This window comes from Lynx rufus, unplaced genomic scaffold (genome assembly GCF_022079265.1).
Source record: "Lynx rufus isolate CCGP_SWC_20201006 ecotype Redwood Valley unplaced genomic scaffold, mLynRuf1.p SCAF_1, whole genome shotgun sequence".
NCBI classification, from domain to species: domain Eukaryota; kingdom Metazoa; phylum Chordata; class Mammalia; order Carnivora; family Felidae; genus Lynx; species Lynx rufus.
The window spans coordinates 212,595,763-212,614,226 of NW_025814823.1; the positions used below are offsets into that span (position 1 = coordinate 212,595,763).

At 39.7% G+C, this 18,464-nt stretch overlaps 1 protein-coding gene across 2 annotated transcripts in view; it reads left to right on the forward strand.

The window, feature by feature from the left end:
• The window catches only part of ADAMTS12 (ADAM metallopeptidase with thrombospondin type 1 motif 12), a 325,780-nt gene that overhangs the window by 213,273 nt on the left and 94,043 nt on the right, over positions 1-18,464 (forward strand). For both annotated transcript variants that reach the window (XM_047074156.1, XM_047074167.1), the window contains exons 8-12: positions 3,946-4,089; positions 4,445-4,589; positions 9,507-9,599; positions 11,023-11,168; positions 15,770-15,939. In XM_047074156.1, the coding sequence (XP_046930112.1) occupies positions 3,946-4,089; positions 4,445-4,589; positions 9,507-9,599; positions 11,023-11,168; positions 15,770-15,939 (698 nt within the window). The remainder of the gene's footprint in view (positions 1-3,945; positions 4,090-4,444; positions 4,590-9,506; positions 9,600-11,022; positions 11,169-15,769; positions 15,940-18,464) is intronic.

The following is an 18,464-nucleotide window of genomic DNA, read 5'->3' on the forward strand; positions in this document are numbered from 1 at the left end:
GCTCACCACAAGTGTAGTATATCTGTCAACATACAACCCTGTTACGGTATCATTGACTGTATTCCCTGTGTTGTGCCTTTTATTCCCATGACTTAATTAATTCCATAACTGGAAGCCTGTATGCGCCACTCCCCTTCACCCATTTTTACGTGTATCGCTCACCCTCCATACTCCTGCCCTCTGGCAACCACCAGTTTGTTCTCTGTATTTACACGTCTGATTCTGCTTTTTGTTTGTTTGTTTGTTTGTTTATTCATTTGTGTTTTAGATTCCACATATGAATGAGATCATATGGTATTTTTCTTTTTCAGTCTGACTTATTTCACTTAGCATAATACCCTCGAGGTCCATCCATGTTGTTGCAAATGGCAAGATTTCATCCTTTAATGACTAATATTCCATTGTGTGTACATATACATATACACACACACACCACATCTTCTTCAACCCTTCATCTATCGATGGACACTTAGGTTGCTTCCATATCCTGGCTATTGTAAATAATGCTGTAGTGAACATAGAAGTATGTATCTTTTTGAATTAGAGTTTTCAATTTCTTTGGATAAATACCTAGTAGTGGAATTACTGGATCACATGGTATTTCTCTTTTTAATTGTTTGATGAACTTCCATACTGTTTTCCACAGTGGCTGTACCAATTTACATTCCCACCAACAGTGCATAAGGGTTCCTTTTTCTCTACATTCTTACCAGTGGTGAGAATCTTATCTTTTTGATTCTAGACATTCTGACCAGAGTTAAATGATATCTCATTGTGCTTTTGATTTGTATTAAAACAGCATCTTTTAAATGCCCCCCCCAAAAAAGTTTAGAGTCACTGATAAAAAAGAGAAAGTTGAAGGAACACATAAGCTTGAGTTTGAGTGATAGAAAAATACTTGAGCAAAACAAAACCAAATGAAAGAAGACTTTAAGGGCTTCCTAAGAAACTTTTGCTCATAGTAAAAGATACTTCTGGGGTATTTAGTTCTTTCTTTAGCTATATAGTCCTAATTGTGGACCAAACTGAGAAACACTGGGCAGATTAATGAAATGGCTGCAGCAATCCAAGAATGAACAAACAAAACTGATAAACCAGTATCCCAAAAAGACACTCAAAGATTAATAACAAAGATACCCCATTGTTTCTTGGAAACATGTTTGTTTCATTACTGATTATGTGTGATGCAAAATAGAAAGTAAAGTTAACTAACTTGTGCTATGGCCTTATGTGAATAATTTCACTTTTATTTTGAGAGAAAACTTTTTGAAAATCCATTCCTGAAGACCCTGGATTATATCAGCCATTTATACCTGAAGTCTCTCACCACCTTTATCAGACTCCTTATGTAAGTGCCCAACAATGAAGGTACAATCCTCAGAGGAAATTTAAAAACTTATTTGAGACCTAGCATCCTTCACTCTTAAGTAATGAAAATATAACAATATAGATGAACACTTAAAAGGCAACATTCACCCAGTATATCTCCCCCGCTTCCAGATCATGATATATTTCATTACAGACCTTTGCATGTTAAATATGTGAAATTGGTATTCCCTAAATGGGTTTTAAAAGCTCACAATCATATTTTTGAGGTTTTTGTTCTCTGCTATTGCTTCTCCACCATAAAATGAATAATAAATCACAGGAATGAAAGGCAGCACATAAGTAATAGAATCAATGATATTGTAATAGCGTTGTATCAGGACAGCTGACGGTATAGCTACACTTGTGAACACAGCGTAAGTATAAACTTGTCAAATGACTACGTTATATACTTGAAACTAATGTCACATTATGTTAACTATACTTAAAAAATGAATAATAAAAGGCAAAGAATGGATCTTTTCCATCAAAGGATACCCCGAAACCCAGGTTATTAATTAATTGCTATTTCACATCTGTAATTTGGCAAACTCATGTAACAGGGGTTGAAACTGAAGCATGAGGTAAAGCAGGCCAATCCAACAGCCCAGGAAGTTGTTTGAGCCTGTAGACGGCTCTGTACTCCAAATTGCTCTTCAGTGTCCATCCCATCTTCTAGAAAGTAACTTCCTGGATGCAAACCTTCCATCCCTATGACCCCATGTGCTTTCTTTGGCCTTCACTTCTCATTGACCCACTGTTCCCATGTGGCAGGAGCATTCCACCCATTTAGACCTAGTAGACACAGTCCAGAGGGACATTTTCAGTAGCACTGCTTTTAGCTCATGAGATGGGGGAAGAGAGGGGTGATGAAGCTGGAGGGGGGAAATCCTAATGCATTAGAAACTTTAGATGGAACAAAATGAGCTTCAGGGGAACTGATATATTTTGAGTGTAGATGTGAATCGCCCCTGTGTATAAGATCCAGCAATATGTCTTCTTCTATTAGAATATCCAGTGCTGGAAAAACCATGATTCATGCATATTTTTGAACCATGCTTGCAATTTAGGGTTCTTACTAATTATTCCGCAGGTGAACTTGTGGAGTACTTCATGAGCTAGATAAGAATGGATTTGCAACAGCATAGGGAAGACCTGCTTGGGAAGAAAGCTTTCATTGAATCGCATTCTTTGTGGCTGGGTGATAAGAGTTTTGCAGATTAATTCTCTGAGTCCTTTGTGAATTTTGTATTCATGTGGAATGTGATCGGAGTCTGTAAGTAAGTTGATAACATCATAATGCATTAAGCAAAATACAAGAAATCTCTAAAGCCCCCAGAGACTATTTTCTGTAAGAGTCACTAATGTTGATCAGGAGATTTTAGTAAAGTTGCATATGAGCTTCCCTGTCAGATGGGCTGAATTTCACTCACCGAGTAAAAGGTCCTACTTTCCCCTGTTCAGATTTGGAGAGTTGAGCCAACATCTCTGGGTTGCAAGTATGCCTGTTGTAAGCAGATCCCAGTGGAGAGAGTTCTTGTGGGGACCTCTGATGGCGTCTTGGGCTGATCCTGAGGACTCAACTTACAAACAGACTTCTGAGTCTGCTTCCATCCCAGGCACCCCTGCCATGCCGGACAAGCTCTTCTGGGTCATTCAGGGCTGCTTTACCTGGTCAGCCCTGGCAGTGGGAGGACCAGGGAGCAGGCTGAGCGAGGCCTGGGTAAGAACACTGCAACAGCAGGGCGAGCTGCAGAAGACCTACTCTTGCCACTAACTAGCTGTGGGACTTTCGAAAAGTCTCAAACTCTGAGCTTCCTCATCTAGAAAAGGGAAATAAGCTAGACAAGGGTAAAAGCAACAATAAGGGATTCCTGTCATTCACAGAGCCCTTATTATATGCCAGGCACTTGCCAAGTGGTTTTTAGACTCATCCATTCAGATCTGACCCTAGCACAGTGAAGACCTCTGCACTTTCCAGGAGAGGAAACTGAAGCTGAACCCGTTTCAGTAACTCCCAGATCACGAAGTGACAGAACTGGAATGCGAGTCCAGATCATCCGTCTTCAAAAACCCTGCTCTAATCACTGGGCTGTGAGGTCTCCCTGATGTCTCAGATACTGGAGAACTCCCATGACAAGACTCGAAAGAAATCCAGTCACTCACAGCTTGTGGTCTTTGACAAAGTCTCCCATAGGCTTACCCTTTCATGCTCTTCCTCAAATGATGATGAAAAGGGAGAATGAAGGTTTGGGGATTTTGAGCTGTGGTTACTAAAGCAGGAGGAAGAAGATTGCTTAAGGCAGGGTTTACCCTCCTGACTCCAGACTCCTAGAAAGCCAAACTGGGAGCTTCTAGCCAAAGAGAAGTTTTGGAATTGGCTGCATGGTTCCCATGGTTGCATATTTGAGGCCAAGACGTGCTCAAAATATCCCTCTCCACCTTCACAGTCCCACTTGGTAAACACATGCATTCTGTACAAAAGTGGCTCTCGGTGGGTTATTTTCACCTTGGAGAAACTGTGGTTTTCTATTTCATGCCAGCCTCCTTAATGTTCTTGTGCTTTGTGCCCTCCTGCAGCTTTGGCATCCAGCATGACGGGAAGGAAAATGACTGTGAGCCCGTGGGCAGGCACCCATACATCATGTCCCGCCAGCTCCAGTACAATCCCACCCCACTGACGTGGTCCAAGTGCAGCAAGGAGTATATCACCCGCTTCCTGGAGTAAGTGACAGTGCCTTTCAGGACAGCTGCACTTGGGTCTCCTTAAACTGGAAGTCAGTCTGAGTTTTTTGCCTGGGCCCTGGAAAAGTCTCAGTGCCTCTCACAGGTCAAAGTATCAGGTGGCATCAGAAGGGGTGGATTTCACTTCTGCTTTCTGACCCTGAAATGTGGGTGGGTCCTGCCTTCCAGCCACAGCCAGGTGAACATCCTATCCCCTTGCTTGCTTTTGCTCACGGTGGCTCTTTATGATCTGAGTGTGTGTTAAGTCCCTGGAAACTGGCCGACACAACTAGGACTTATAAGTGATCATGGAAATCCCTCTGATGATTTACTACTGTTCTTGTTTTCATTTTAGTCGAGGCTGGGGGTTCTGTCTCGATGACATGCCCCAGAAGAAAGGCTTGAAGTCCAAGGTCATTGCTCCTGGAGTGATCTATGATGTTCATCATCAATGCCAGCTGCAGTATGGCCCCAATGCCACCTTCTGCCAGGAAGTAGAAGTAAGTGTTGGGTATCTTGGTGCATCTGGTGGCTATGCACGGAGTTTAAGGGCTCTAGCATGCTGAAGGAAGGGCCAGGGAACTATTTGGTAATCTGAAGAGCCAGACACAGAAATGGAAACCTTCTGTTCATGGCAAAGTGTTTGTAAGGCAGAAGGTGTGAAGTTGGGGGTCATTTACATTCCTTGACCCAGCCTCCTTGGTATTCTATGGAGATAGCAATCCTGTGCAAGCGGGTGGTGGTGAAGAAAATTTTGTAGTGATTTTCAGGAATCATGGCGATTCTACACCTGCAGACTGTAGCAACCTAAAGTTGCTCCCTTTCCTGAATTTCCCATCTTGTGTAGAGAAACCCCAGATGCCAAGTAGGAATTAGTTTCATCCCAATTCATTCATCTCCTTTATTTTTATTATCCATCTAGTAAATCAAGCCCTGACATTTAACCTCCTAAAGAGTTTGTGGCTTTGTCCTGTCGTCTTCATTCCCACTGTACTGTTTTGATTCAGTCTCTCATCTTCTCTCCTTGCGACTGTAATTACCTCCTACCCAGTCTCTCCTTCATTCAAATTGTTGCTCAGGTTATTTCAAAAAAACACGGAACTAACCATGGCTCTGCTCCACTGTTAGGGTTCATTGACCATGGGATAAAGCCCCACCTCCTATGTGTGGCATTCCTTTGTGATCTGAACCTTGCCTATTCTCTGAGTGCATCCCTTGTCGTGTGAAGGTACCAGTGTTAACACATAGACATGGACAAGGCAAGACACATTCAACTGTCCCCAGATTCTGTGCTGTTAGTGAATAAAAGGTAAAAAATAAGCCCTCAAAAATTAATGGAATAAATTCTCTCTCACCTTAAGGAGCTTGTGCTCTGGTGGAGGAAGCAGACAGAACAATTTCAATACAATGAGATAACACAAAAAGAGACATGTAAAAAGACCTTTGAAGAGGAAGTAAATAACTGTGCTTAAACAGAATGGGCAAGACTCAATAGAGAAGGGAAAGTTGGGACAGAAATCCCTCATGCCTCACTCCTAAATGGTTACCAAGTTATGCCAATTCTACTTCCTAAATATCTCTAAAAAAATCCATCTATTCCTAGGTGGCTGAAGTAGGTCTTTGATGGGTCTCCTTTCCTGGAGTTGAACTACCTCCCTCAACTCTAATCCATCTTCCCAAATACAGCCAAAATGACCTTTATAAATGGAAATTGGATTGTGTTCCTCTCAATAAAATATTTCAGTCTCGCCATTTCCTACAATAAAGTTTAAATTCTCTAAAATGGCTTCAAAGGGGCCTCAGGATTCATCCTATCTCTTGTTCTTTGGCCTTACCTCTTACAATATTGTTTTGATTCTCCATTCTCTAACCTAGAATTCCAGTTGCATGTATGTTGGTCTTAATCACTAATCTTCCATATCTTGGGATCCTGCCTTCATATTTTTTGTCTCTGCAGTTTGTGTGATTTCTTTTTCTTTTGACTCACTAGTTCTCTCTTCAGACACATCTACTTCTCTTTTTAACCTTTGTATTGAAATTTTAATTTCATTGATGGTATTTTTTTTTTTACTTGTGGCAGTCTGTTGGTTATTTTTCTAAGTTTTCTCTAACTGCTATGGTTTCTTGTTTCTAATTCAGGCTTTCAATATGATCTTTTGTTTTTTAATCATATTTGAGACATTTGTTTTGCAGTTTATGTTGGATAATTCCAATGTCCAGAGTCTATGTGGGTCTATTTTTCCTATTTGGGATTTCTTCTATGTCTTGCTTATTATAGATTATTTCCTTTTCTTGATTTTTGTTTTATTGTGAGTTCTTGGTTGTGAAACTTCTTATCAGGTTATTCCTTAAGGCTCATATTCTTCCAGAGAGGATTTTGGATTAGTTAAAATAAATTATCGGTTGGATGTTATGCAACTACATGGGTCATGGTTACAAAATCTCAGGGGTAACATTTACTATTTCTTCTAGAGTTAGGGTCAAAACAGATTTTTCGGCTGTGTCCCCAGGTTTCTTTTAGTCCATCCTTTCACACAAGGGCTAGTCCTTTGGGGTTATGGTCTTTCTGAGGTCTCCAGTCCAACTTCCCATGCTACACAGGCCCAGGTCATTGTCACCAGTACTCAGGTGACCATTAAAATTATAATCTAAGTGACCAGGTTTGTATCTCTAGATGCCCAACATTTCTGCTACATGTTTAGCCTCTGAGGATATCTCTTACTTTCTTGCCAACTCAGGAACGCATTTAAAATATTTAAAATATTTTATCCACAACTTTATATGTTTTACAAAGGTAAGGAGTTTTCAGGGTATCCTGCGGTTTACTAGAAACAGACCACTCTGGCTATCTCTGGTCAGTTACTGTTTTATAGTCTGTGTTTATTCATATACCAAACAATCTCATTCCCTGAAAGTGCTGTGCATTCTCTACAACCTCCAGAGCTTTGCAGGCTCTGGTTCCTGTGCACCACCCCTCCTATTCATCCTTTAGGTATCAGCTTAAATATCATTTCACATTTTATTCTGTATTTTCTTGAACAAAGACTTTGTTAGACTATATTATAGTTGCTTAAAGAAAATTTTTTTAATGTTTATTTATTTTAGAGAGACAGAGTGTGAATGGGGGAAGGGCAGAGAGCGAGGGAGACAGTGAATCAGAAGCAACTCTCAGCTCTGAGCTGTCAGCTTAGAGCTCCACATGGGGTTCAAACACAGGAACCATGAGATCATGACCTGAGCCAAAGTCAGGCGCTTAACCAACTGAGCCACCCAGGCACCCCTGTAGCTGCTTTCTAGTTGTCTGTACCCTCCCCTACTTTATGTAAGCTCTCTGAGGGAGCTTTTATTCCTCACTTTTAGCAGGGCCTAGGACATAGATAAATGGATAATAGAATGAAATCTTGAGATAAATGAATGAAGACTTCAGATCCCTGCATATTGCAGCCAAGATAACCTAATCCTTTTAAATTAAAAAAAAAAAAACAAAAAAACACCTAAAATACCAGAGAATACAGCTTCATCCTCTTTTATTATAACTTTTTTTTTTTTTATCTTGAAAGCTTGCAACTCAAAAAAAGTTAGAAAAATAGTACAGGGAGTTCTTGGGTACTCTTTACCCAGCACATCATTCTTTATGAATGCGTAATGAACTTATAAGAAAGCTTTAAAAAAAATCCTCAGGAAGAAAAAACTAAAAGGGAATGATAAGCACATTGAAGCTGATGCAGAGAAAAATCAAAGGGCCTTGATTTTAACATCCAGTGGCAACAGATGATGACGTCTTCACATGGAGCAGAGCAGGGAGCTGGAACTGAGACCCCTCCTGAAGCTGGGGGCCTGGAGGAGCTATGCCTCAATGAGACAGGGGGCTAGAAGAAACCACCGCCAGCAAAGGTAGATGGCAGAGAAGCTTCTCTTATCTCAGCTTGCGTTTTGAGGGGGGAGTGATGCTGGTGGATAACCATCTCACTAGAAAATACTTTACCATAGGCCAGCCTCATACGGATTCAGAGTTCAAATGTATACTCTTGTGTGGCTGGAGAACCCCCATGCCAAAAAAATATAAGATAAACATATTTCTGATCTCAAAAAACTATGGGATGCCTGGTAGAAACAAAGATTAAAAACCTGCCCTGGAGAAACCAATGCTCAGCTAAAGATGAACAAAAATCCAATAGATAAAGCTTCTGATTAGATGAATTCACCAGCTTCTAATTCAAAATTTAAAACCATCTATAGCTAAGTGGGGGAGAGATCATAAACCCTCAAGAACTATGGATAAGTATTTCAGGTAAGGATAATAAAATTAATACGTAAAAGAAGAACTACATATGAGAAAAGGAAAAATACACTATAAGATAATTGTAAGGTAGACATGAAAAATAATTACAACTGCTAGAAATGAAAAATATGATCATTGATTTTAAATTCCGTGTTTGGGTTAAACAGCAGATTTGGAAATTAGAGCTGAAAAAACTACTTCCCATGTCACTTAAGTATTTTCAGAGCTGTGTGATGGAGAGGCTAGTCTTTTCCTGATAGAAATCCAGACTTTCTCAGCTTTCATATATAAGAAAATTGAGAGTTAAAAAATATAAAAGTGAAGTTGAGACACGAAGGACAGAATGGGAAGGCTCATCACTGACAATTAAGAGTTCCAGAAGGAGAGAATAGTGGTAATTAAGGAAAGGCAAAGTTTAGAGAGAGAACGATTGAGAATGTTCTAAAATTGTTAAAAAAAAAATACTTGAAATCTTATTTTAAAACACAGTGACTCTAGAGCAAAATTAACTAGATGGAATTATGGATGACCAGTGTATAGAAGAAAGGCTAAAAGTTGGATAGGAGCAGTGGAGCCATTTCTGATGGCATGTAAGAATCTTGTCAACCTTCCCTTTTTCCTCCTCCAGGAGGAGACTCATTTCACTCCCTGGAGGATAAAACAAGCTGGCTACTCTGAGTAATAAGTAAATAAGCTTAGGTTTGTAGGTGGAATAGTTTCCATTGCTTTCAGTGAGCAGGCTCAAGTTATAACCACCAGCTGTTTGTAATCAGATTCCTTCATTCATGGTTTGCGCTGGCCTTTCATGGCCAATGTCACCAGTTACTCTGCCTGAGGTCAGTGAGACTGTGTCACCCCTACAGAAATTAGTCTCAACTCTTAGGAAATGTGTTTTATCTCCTGTTTTCTTATCACTTAGTAGACCGTACCAGTGTTTGTGAATGACGACAAAATCCAAATTAAGTTTGAATTGAGAGTTCTCGAATGATCACCTTTTATCACTCTTCCTCACTAACAACAGAAGCATTATTTTAAGTTTGTGGGTGACGTGAGTGTATAGTTCACCATCATTGCAGGAATGCTTTTGTGCAAGTTTTGAAAATGCAAAAAGTACAGTTTCACATTTGTTTTCCAGAATGTCTGCCAGACTCTGTGGTGCTCAGTGAAAGGCTTTTGTCGCTCTAAGCTGGACGCTGCTGCAGATGGGACACGATGTGGTGAGAAGAAGGTGATTGGCAGGCTGAGGAAGGAAGGTGGGAGGGTGGTAGGTTCTTGGGAGGAGTAGGGAGAGGGCCCTGGAGAGCAGCTGTCTGGGTGAATGGAGGTCACACAGTCAGACTAGCCAGAGGAAAAGATCTTATTTCCATGATGTCTTTTGAGCCTTCACTGGAGACGGTGGAGGAGAGAGGGCTGAGACCCAGTTCTACACTTCACTTGCAAAACATCCATCCCAAATTTCCCTGATGAACTTCGGTGGAATTTGTGGTCAATAACATCTGCTGAGCTTATGATCAGCCTTCATTTGGAATCCACCCCCCCCCCCGCCATGTTAAAAATTGAGAAGGCAAGCCAGTAGCTTCTTCCTTCCAAAGATGCTGGATTTGGGCCACTGGTTTTCTTCATTTTCATCATCTCATTTGACTGCATTTCTTGGAGTTCTTCCCATTTAACTAAGCAGGAAAGCCAGACACCCAAGAATTCAGATGCTAGAAATCTTCCAGACTGCTTGAGAACAGGGTAATATGTGCTGCTCACCAAAATCAGTTGTGTTTGTTGTGAGCCCAAGATTTAGGTATTTACTGGGTATCTTTATGCAGCTTGAGTGGCATCAGACCCATCACTGAAATTATAGAACTTGGTCACAACACACAGTGACCAGAAATAATGAGGAAAAGGGGGCAGCAGATAAAATATGCCCAAATCATCTAACAACCAAATCGCATTTTCTTTTGTTTCTTTTTTGTATGTTCACCTTCCTAAACTGATAGTTGTTGAAGGATTGCCTTGAAGAGAGAGGACGGAATTTTTTCTGAGGCACTTGAAATGCTAGAACTGGAAATAATCGAGTTACAGGAAAGCAAAAATTGTTCTTGATATTAGAAAGCACTTCAACTAGTGTCTTTGTTTTTGTTTTTGACAATGAGTGGATTTTTGCAAGAGTATGCGTTCTCTGCTGTGAACACTAAATACCCATAGAGGACATGGAGAAGTGTTAACCACAGTGTCAGTCTGCAAAATGTTTGTTTATGGTCTGTAACAAGATAAGGGACTTGCAGCAGAAGGTCAATCAATTACATTACAAAGCAACTGTGTTACTAAGCGTACTGAGCTGCTTTTCATAACAAGACTTTCTCAGTGAAGGAGGAGGTGTGTGGACTTAACATTCTGGCATGCACTTTGAGGAACATTGAGTAGCATTGGCTAGCTACAATAGGACACCATAAAGTTCCATTCAATTACTGACATTCTCTGATTCAAAAACTCAAGATTCTTGGGGAAATTTTTTGTGAGCTCTTTGTTCTCCATATGATGTGTGACCACTGGAAACCTGTTTGCTCAGGGAGAATTGGGTTTCAACTTCTGGGGTTCTTGGCTCAGCTCGCAATGGGAACCTTTGTGATGTATGCCTGTCCTGTCTCTTCCCTTTTTAGTGGTGTATGGCTGGCAAATGTATCACAGTGGGGAAGAAACCAGACAGCATTGCTGGAGGCTGGGGCCGCTGGTCACCCTGGTCCCACTGTTCTAGGACCTGTGGGGCCGGAGCCCAGAGTGCAGAGAGGCTCTGCAACAACCCTGAGTAAGTCTAACCAAAAATATTTCCCTTCCTTCCGGGAGTGCCGAGACCAATCTTGGATAGCACGATGTCAGTGACCCCCAAGACTCTTAAGGGAAATAAAATGGGTTCCTAAAGACAAAAGGGAACCAGAAGATTCTTAGAGGGTGGAAGAAAACTGGTTCTGTTTTGTTTTATTTTGGTGAGACACTGGATTCTTACTAGCACTTGGATAAGTAAGCTGATTCCATCATTTGGAGAAATAAGCACATTTTCAAAAGTATCATCTATGTGAAAGGTCCTAGGAGATTATGCAATTAAATCCTTCTAGATAACATCACTCTATCACTGAGAGATTACTTATACTCAATTTTGCTAATAATATTGTAGCTTTTTTCCAATCATAATGAATGCATAATTTTATAAAAATAATTTTCTTCCCTTAAGTAACTAATAAAATAGTACATTTTTTAAGATAATTATTTTTAATGTTTTAGATAAGGATTTTATAACCATAGACTTCCATATTAGCCTGTTAAAGGCTCCACAGAAGTTATTTCACAAAGCATCTTTCAATTTTTTAATTAAAGTGCTTAACCCTTTCAAATTTTAAATTTGTATAATGATACTATATATGAATTACATTTAAATTCCCTTGTTTTCCAAACATATATTACATTCTTAACTTCATTATTTCTTGGTATACTAGTTCCCAAGTAATTTTTTTTTTAATTTTTTTTAATGTTTATTCATTTTTGAGAGACAGAGACAGAGTGCGAGTGGGGGTGGGGCAGAGAGAGAGGGAGACACAGAATCCGAAGCAGGTTCCAGGCTCTGAGCTGTCAGCACAGGGCCCGACATGGGGCTCAAACTCACAAACTGTTAGATCATGACCCGAGTCAAAGTCGGACGCTTAACCAACTGAGTCACCCAGGCGCCCCCCAAGTAAAATTTTTAAGAAGTGTACATATGATGCCTCTGGTAAGTAAAAAATATATTAAGCTTCTTTTGCCTAGAATTTCATTCTGTATTGAAGGGTAAGAGTCACACTTTTTAAAAGACTAATTATAAATGTGATTACAGTGTCCTCATTATCTCAGTTCCAAATATTACTTCTCCTTTTTTATTAATAATTATATTACTGTATGTATATATGCATAAATTTAATAAGTATATGTAACAAATTTCTCCTAAGGATTAAGTTAATATAAATAAAGACATTAATGCAATACCTGCTACATTAAACTGTCAGTAAATGGTATATATTATAGTAGTTATTATGATATCTTTATCGTTTACCACACATAAAAGTATATATTTGAGGAATTTGGATAAAATTTTTCTTAAATCTTACTCTTTGATAAAAGTTGCTTTTATTTAAAATTTTTAAGTTTATTTATTTATTTTAAGAGAGAGTGTGTGGGAAGGACAGAGAGAGAGGGAGAGAAAGAGAATCCCAAACAGGCTGTACATGGTCAGTGAGGAGCCCAATATGGGTCTCAAACTCACAAACCATGAGATCCTGACCTGAGCCAAAATCAAGAGTCGGACTCTCAACTGACTGAGTCATCCAGGTACCCTGAAGTTGCTTTTGTTTAAATGCAAATTTCTGTGACTTCAAAAAATCAAAACCAGGAATGGAGTACTTTATTTTTACAGAAAATCTTCATTGTGATTTCCATTGTAGAGATGAGGAAATGCAGGCAATTTGCTCTGGGACCTATTTTCAGTGCTCTGTATTCAGCAACCACTCATCTGTAGCCTCTTGGTTGGATGGTTGGTGATCTGTGGTTGTCAGAAAGGGACATCTTTGTTGAGGGACTATAGGATGAATCTCTAACTTGGCTTAATGGTGAAAATGGCATCTTAGAGACCATAATTTGTCATAGAGTCTCCTCAGGTGAGTGACCATGTTTGATCTCAGTAGCTGGTTTGCTGAGGTTTATTGAAAACAATGACAATGGAAACATGGTCACAGATTCAGGTCAGAGCATGACTAGTGGACATTGAGACTGGATCCTTGATGTTGGTCAGATATCTAGTGAGAAGACAGCTGGGTTTGTAAAAGGCTTTTAGTGATGTTTGTTGGATGGTACGAACTGGAGAGGTGCTAAGTCATAGAGTATCACTCCATCATCATGAATAGAAAACCGATCTAATATCATGGGCAATTCTTAGAACCTTCAACATGGAGTCAGTGATTATGAACTGCCTTGGTCAAAGCTCTTTTATGTTCAAGGAACAGAAGTCTACCCAAACCACATTAAGAAAGGAGGGGAAGGAAGTATAGAAAACCTCATGGTTCTTCAAGAAGAACTTCATGAGAAGTACAACTGCAACCAGAAATGAACCAGATGCCAAGGCTTGAGGTTTCTGTCCCCCTAGATTGCATGGTCAGGCAATATAACACAGTGGATGAGGGCTCAGGCTGTGGATTAAGGCAGATGAGGGTTTAAATCTTGGCTCTCCCACTATCAGTTGGGCACTTTAGGTAGATGTCCTACTTTCCTGTGCCTTTAGAATGTGATTTCATCTAGGCTGCTCACTTGGCATGCTTTCTGCCATTGCTCTGAGAAGCCACTTCCATGCATTCTTTAAGAACATTCTCCAAGACAATTCTTCCATGAATTGTTTCCAGTCAGTCTTATTTCCACTGTTCTCGCCCTTCTTTAAACTCGTTGTATTTACAGTCAGGGATACATAATTGCTCTTAAATTTTATCTCATTTATTATATAGATGATATTTTTTTTCTCCTCAGCAAGATTATAAGCTTCTAGGAGACACAGGGCATCGGTTGCCCTTTTTTTGTACTCTCTTCTTCCTGAAAATGATGTTGAGCACATGGTATTGTATAAATACTTGTTGATTATTATTCACAATAATCCAGAAATGCTGTCATTTACTGAGCTCTTACCCTGTGTTAGCTACTCTACTAAATATGTGCATTATCTCAGTGTTCCCATCATGTGAGTTAAGAACTATCATGCTTATTTCACACACACACACACACACACACACACACACACACACAAGCTAAGGTAACTTGTTCAAAATAATCTAACTAAAATACAAAGTAAAGCAGAATTCAAACTCCAGGCTATTTAACCCCATTATGCTGCACTGCAATAGCAGACACAATACCTAATCTCAGATGCAGTGAGGTGGAGATAAGCAGGCATACATAGACTGTCTGGAGCTTTCTTAAAGGACAGAGAGTTCCTCCTCTTCTATGACAGCAGCTTTTTTTATATTTCTTCCTCCGTTTTTGAGTAAATAATTGATCCTGATGGGAAGGTTGTTATTGCCCTAAGTGTATTGCAAAGGAAATAAAAGATTGAGAAGGATTATTTTTTTTAATTTTTTAATGTTTCTATTTACTTTTGAGAGAGAGAGAGAGAGAGAGAGTTAATAGGAGAGGAACAGAGAGAGAATCCTAAGCAGGTTCTGCACTGTCAGTGTAGAGCCCGATGCGGGGCTTGAACCCACAAATCGTGAGATGATGACCTGGGCTGAAATCGAGTTGGACACTTAACCAACTGAGCCACCCAGGCACTATTCTAAAATAAGATTAACTTATTCATTCATTGAATGTTTAAGAGGCTTCTGTACTCAAAGTATGACTTAGAGACCATACATGACATAGAACTTGGATTGGATCATTAGTGAGCTATGTTTTGGAATGATAAGTGCTGGAAGTAGATAGTAGGTTCAATCAAGTGTCACTGAAAAGGAGAAAGAGACTACTTCTGGCAGAAATCCAAGAAGAATTCATGATGGAGACATAGCATTATTCGGTCCTGAAAGCATAGGTAGCATGTAGACATTCAGAGACTTACCAGAGGGGAAGTCTATCCAGAGGCACAGAAAAGAAACATAAAATAAGTCAGCCTGCCTCACTGGAACAGTATGCAAATGAAGGGGAGGGTGAGAAGTAGTTGTTAGGGTGAATTAAGTCAGGATCATGAGGGCTTTGAGTGCTAAGCTGAAGAGGCTGGACTTGATTCTGTTGTCATTGGGTGCCGTGAAAAGGGTTGAAACAAGAAACTAAAATAATTACATTAATCTAAAAATTAACCAGATGTGTGTACAGTAGATTGAGTGAAGGAAAAGATGGGTGGAGGGGAGACAGGAATAGAGCTAAAGATTAGATTAGTTTGGTGACTGTGGAAACGAAGGGAAGGAAGCAAGTACAAAGACATGGCTGATGATTGGGCGGCTGATGGACAGTGGGGTCAAAGGAAGGCAAAGGATGGAGGCTTCTGAAATCTGACCACTTGAAACTTGCTAAGTAGGAAGTAGGGAAGGAGCAGATTTTGGAGGGAATATGATGTATCCCTTCTCAGTATATATTTTGAGTTTTGAAGGCCAGGAGGATATATAAGTCAAAAAGATACACACAGTATTTCAAATTAGGCAACTATAGACCTGGACTCCATGGTCATGGGCAACAACAACAACCAAAAAATGTGTGAAATTGGAAGAATTGACATAAAAGGTGAGTTGTAAGGGTAGAACAGGACATGGTTTGGCAAAGAACAGCCATGACCAGATGCCAGGGGATGTTTAAGGAAAAATGCTAGCCTTTAAGGAAACTAAAAAAACCATTTGTCTGTTTCATTCATAGACCAAAGTTTGGAGGGAAGTACTGCACCGGAGAAAGAAAACGCTATCGCTTGTGCAACGTCCACCCCTGTCGCCCAGATGCACCAACATTTCGGCAGATGCAATGCAGTGAGTTTGACACCGTTCCCTACAAGAATGAATTCTACCACTGGTTTCCAGTTTTTAATCCAGGTAAGGAGCTGTGACAATACATTCCAGATCTAGGGCCGCAGCCACCACAAGAGAGACCACAGAATGTCTGGGATGCCCTGCAAAGTTCAACAAAGAGAGAATTGTACCATGAGGAGTTTTATACTTCCGAAAATGGAAACACGGCCTGCTTAGGTTGATCAGCAAATGTTGAAAGCTGAATATATCCAACTCTGTGCTGAGCTCTGGGGGAGATAAAAGAGAAGCTTATCAAACATAGTGGCTCCCTTCAAAACATGGTGCAGCTAAGCAATCAATGAAAGTACTTGATTACTGATGAAAGTGCTCATTGATGAGAGTGTGAACTGACTACAATTTTGGCAGAAATTCAGAAAAGGTCATTGTAAGTTTGGACTAATTTCAGGGAAGACTTCTAAGGAAGTGTTGAGGACTCTTAAGCATGAGAGGTCTTACTACTGGAAGAAGAAAAAGGGAAGACATTTAAAATAGAATCAATAATTCCATTTGACAGGAGAAAAACACAAGGAAAAACAGGATGATAAGAATGCCTTCATCAGAAATAAGTGAGAGCCAGCTCTGGGCCAGAAATAAACTTTTTTTTTTTAAAGTACAAGACAGTATAAGAAGGGTACAAAATAAAATGAAGTAATTAAAGGATGCTCATCAGGGCATGGTGACATAACTGAACTGCAGAATTGGACAACTTTGGCAATGCTACCCCTGTATCAGCACCAGTTACACCTTCTCTCCTGAAAATGAAGAAGAATCATTAACCATTAGCTATAGATTGGCATCAAAAAATATCTGTGCAGTGTGTTATTGTTCAAGTAGAGAATGAAAGAGAAAAGATTTTCCTGAGCTAAGGAGATTTGAGTCAGGGAGTAAAAAATAACTAACCAAAAATTTTTTCATTTTATTTTTTTTTCAATATATGAAGTTTATTGTCAAATTGGTTTCCATACAACACCCAGTGCTCATCCCAAAATTTCATGATTTTTTTAAGTTTCTGAAAACACAAGAGGAATCATAGATGTCAGCCAGTGAATGAAAATTACATATGTGGACTGTTAAAAAAATAATATAGTCAATTGCTTTTGAAGGAAAGACTCAGCGGTGCTTTGCCCGTATTGGGTCCCCAAACTACCCTGAAGGTTGTCACGAGCAATGTCTTCTCCTTGCCCCCACATTGTTGAGCATCATTCATTGCTCTAGGGGGATGAGTCATTTGGTTACTAGTGCAATTCAGCTTCCTGTTCCTGGCATTTGAATCCAGCCAAACTCATGTGTGTACTCATGTACACACACACACACACACACACACACACACACACATACACATACACACGCACACACGCACAGACACAAGAAGCTAATGATGAAAGATACTTCCAATTAGTACCATCTATATTTATATTTTTGACATTCTCTATTATGTTGGAACTATTTAGGACAGTAGTATTATAGACCCCAAATGAGCAACCTTCCAGAACTAAGATAGCATAACTATCCCAGGGTTGTGACAGGGTCCACCCCCTGCCTGATGCAGGGTGGGGACTGTGTGTGCTGAACTCTGACAGCTTGAGTAGCTGGGCTTAGAATAAAAATATTTGGTTTGGCTTGGCTTTTCATTTATTTAAAAAGCATTTGTCGTATGCCTCCATATTACATAGCAGAGCAATGGGTACTAAATAAATGAATCATGAAAGCAGACATAAATTTCACCCACTTTGGAGTGGTTAGTTTACATCTGTCACTGATGTTGAGGCTGATCTGAGGGAATTAAGCTGAGTGTCAACACTATATACCTGGGCTATCAGCCTCCTTCTCCATCCTGGTGGTTTTCTTGCAGGCTCCTGTGCCATTATTTAAGCATAATGACTTAGCTGCTCACCCGAGTAGCTACTACCTTGATCAACACACTGATTTACTTCCCTTATTAAACTCTAACCTACAGAGTTTTTATTTGCTTAGTTGATGGGCACCCCTAGTAGAGAGAAGTATACTTGGTTGTTCATGTCAACAGCTAGGTATGGAGCATTTATTCCAGGCCAGGCATTGAGCACTTCCCCCTCCCAGACTTACCATTAGAAGTTACCATTGGATAAAGTAAATACACAGCAGAGTATTCAGCCCACACAGTGGGCGGTGTTAAGTGTCTTGGTAAGTGACCTTCAGGAGATGCACTAACTAGCCAATGACAGAAGAGTCATAGATTTAAATATTTGGAATAATCGTAGAAACTCCATCAAATCTTGTAGTTTTCGTACTCTGCTGCTTGGAATCCCAGGGCTTCCCAAAATGCTTGACTCTACTTTCATTTTTCAAAAAAAAAATGTTAAACTGGCATTTAAAAGTGCCATAAAGAGCAATGCTTACACTCAAAATTATTATATATTAAGTTTTAACATATGAAAGGCCACCAATGCTCTAAGTTACACAGTCAAATTAATTTGGCTTTCTGCACACCTTAAAATAAAAGTCTCTCATGAACATAATTTAATTGAAAAATATCCTGGGATTGTAGGTTGAGTTTCTTTAACCTGTTC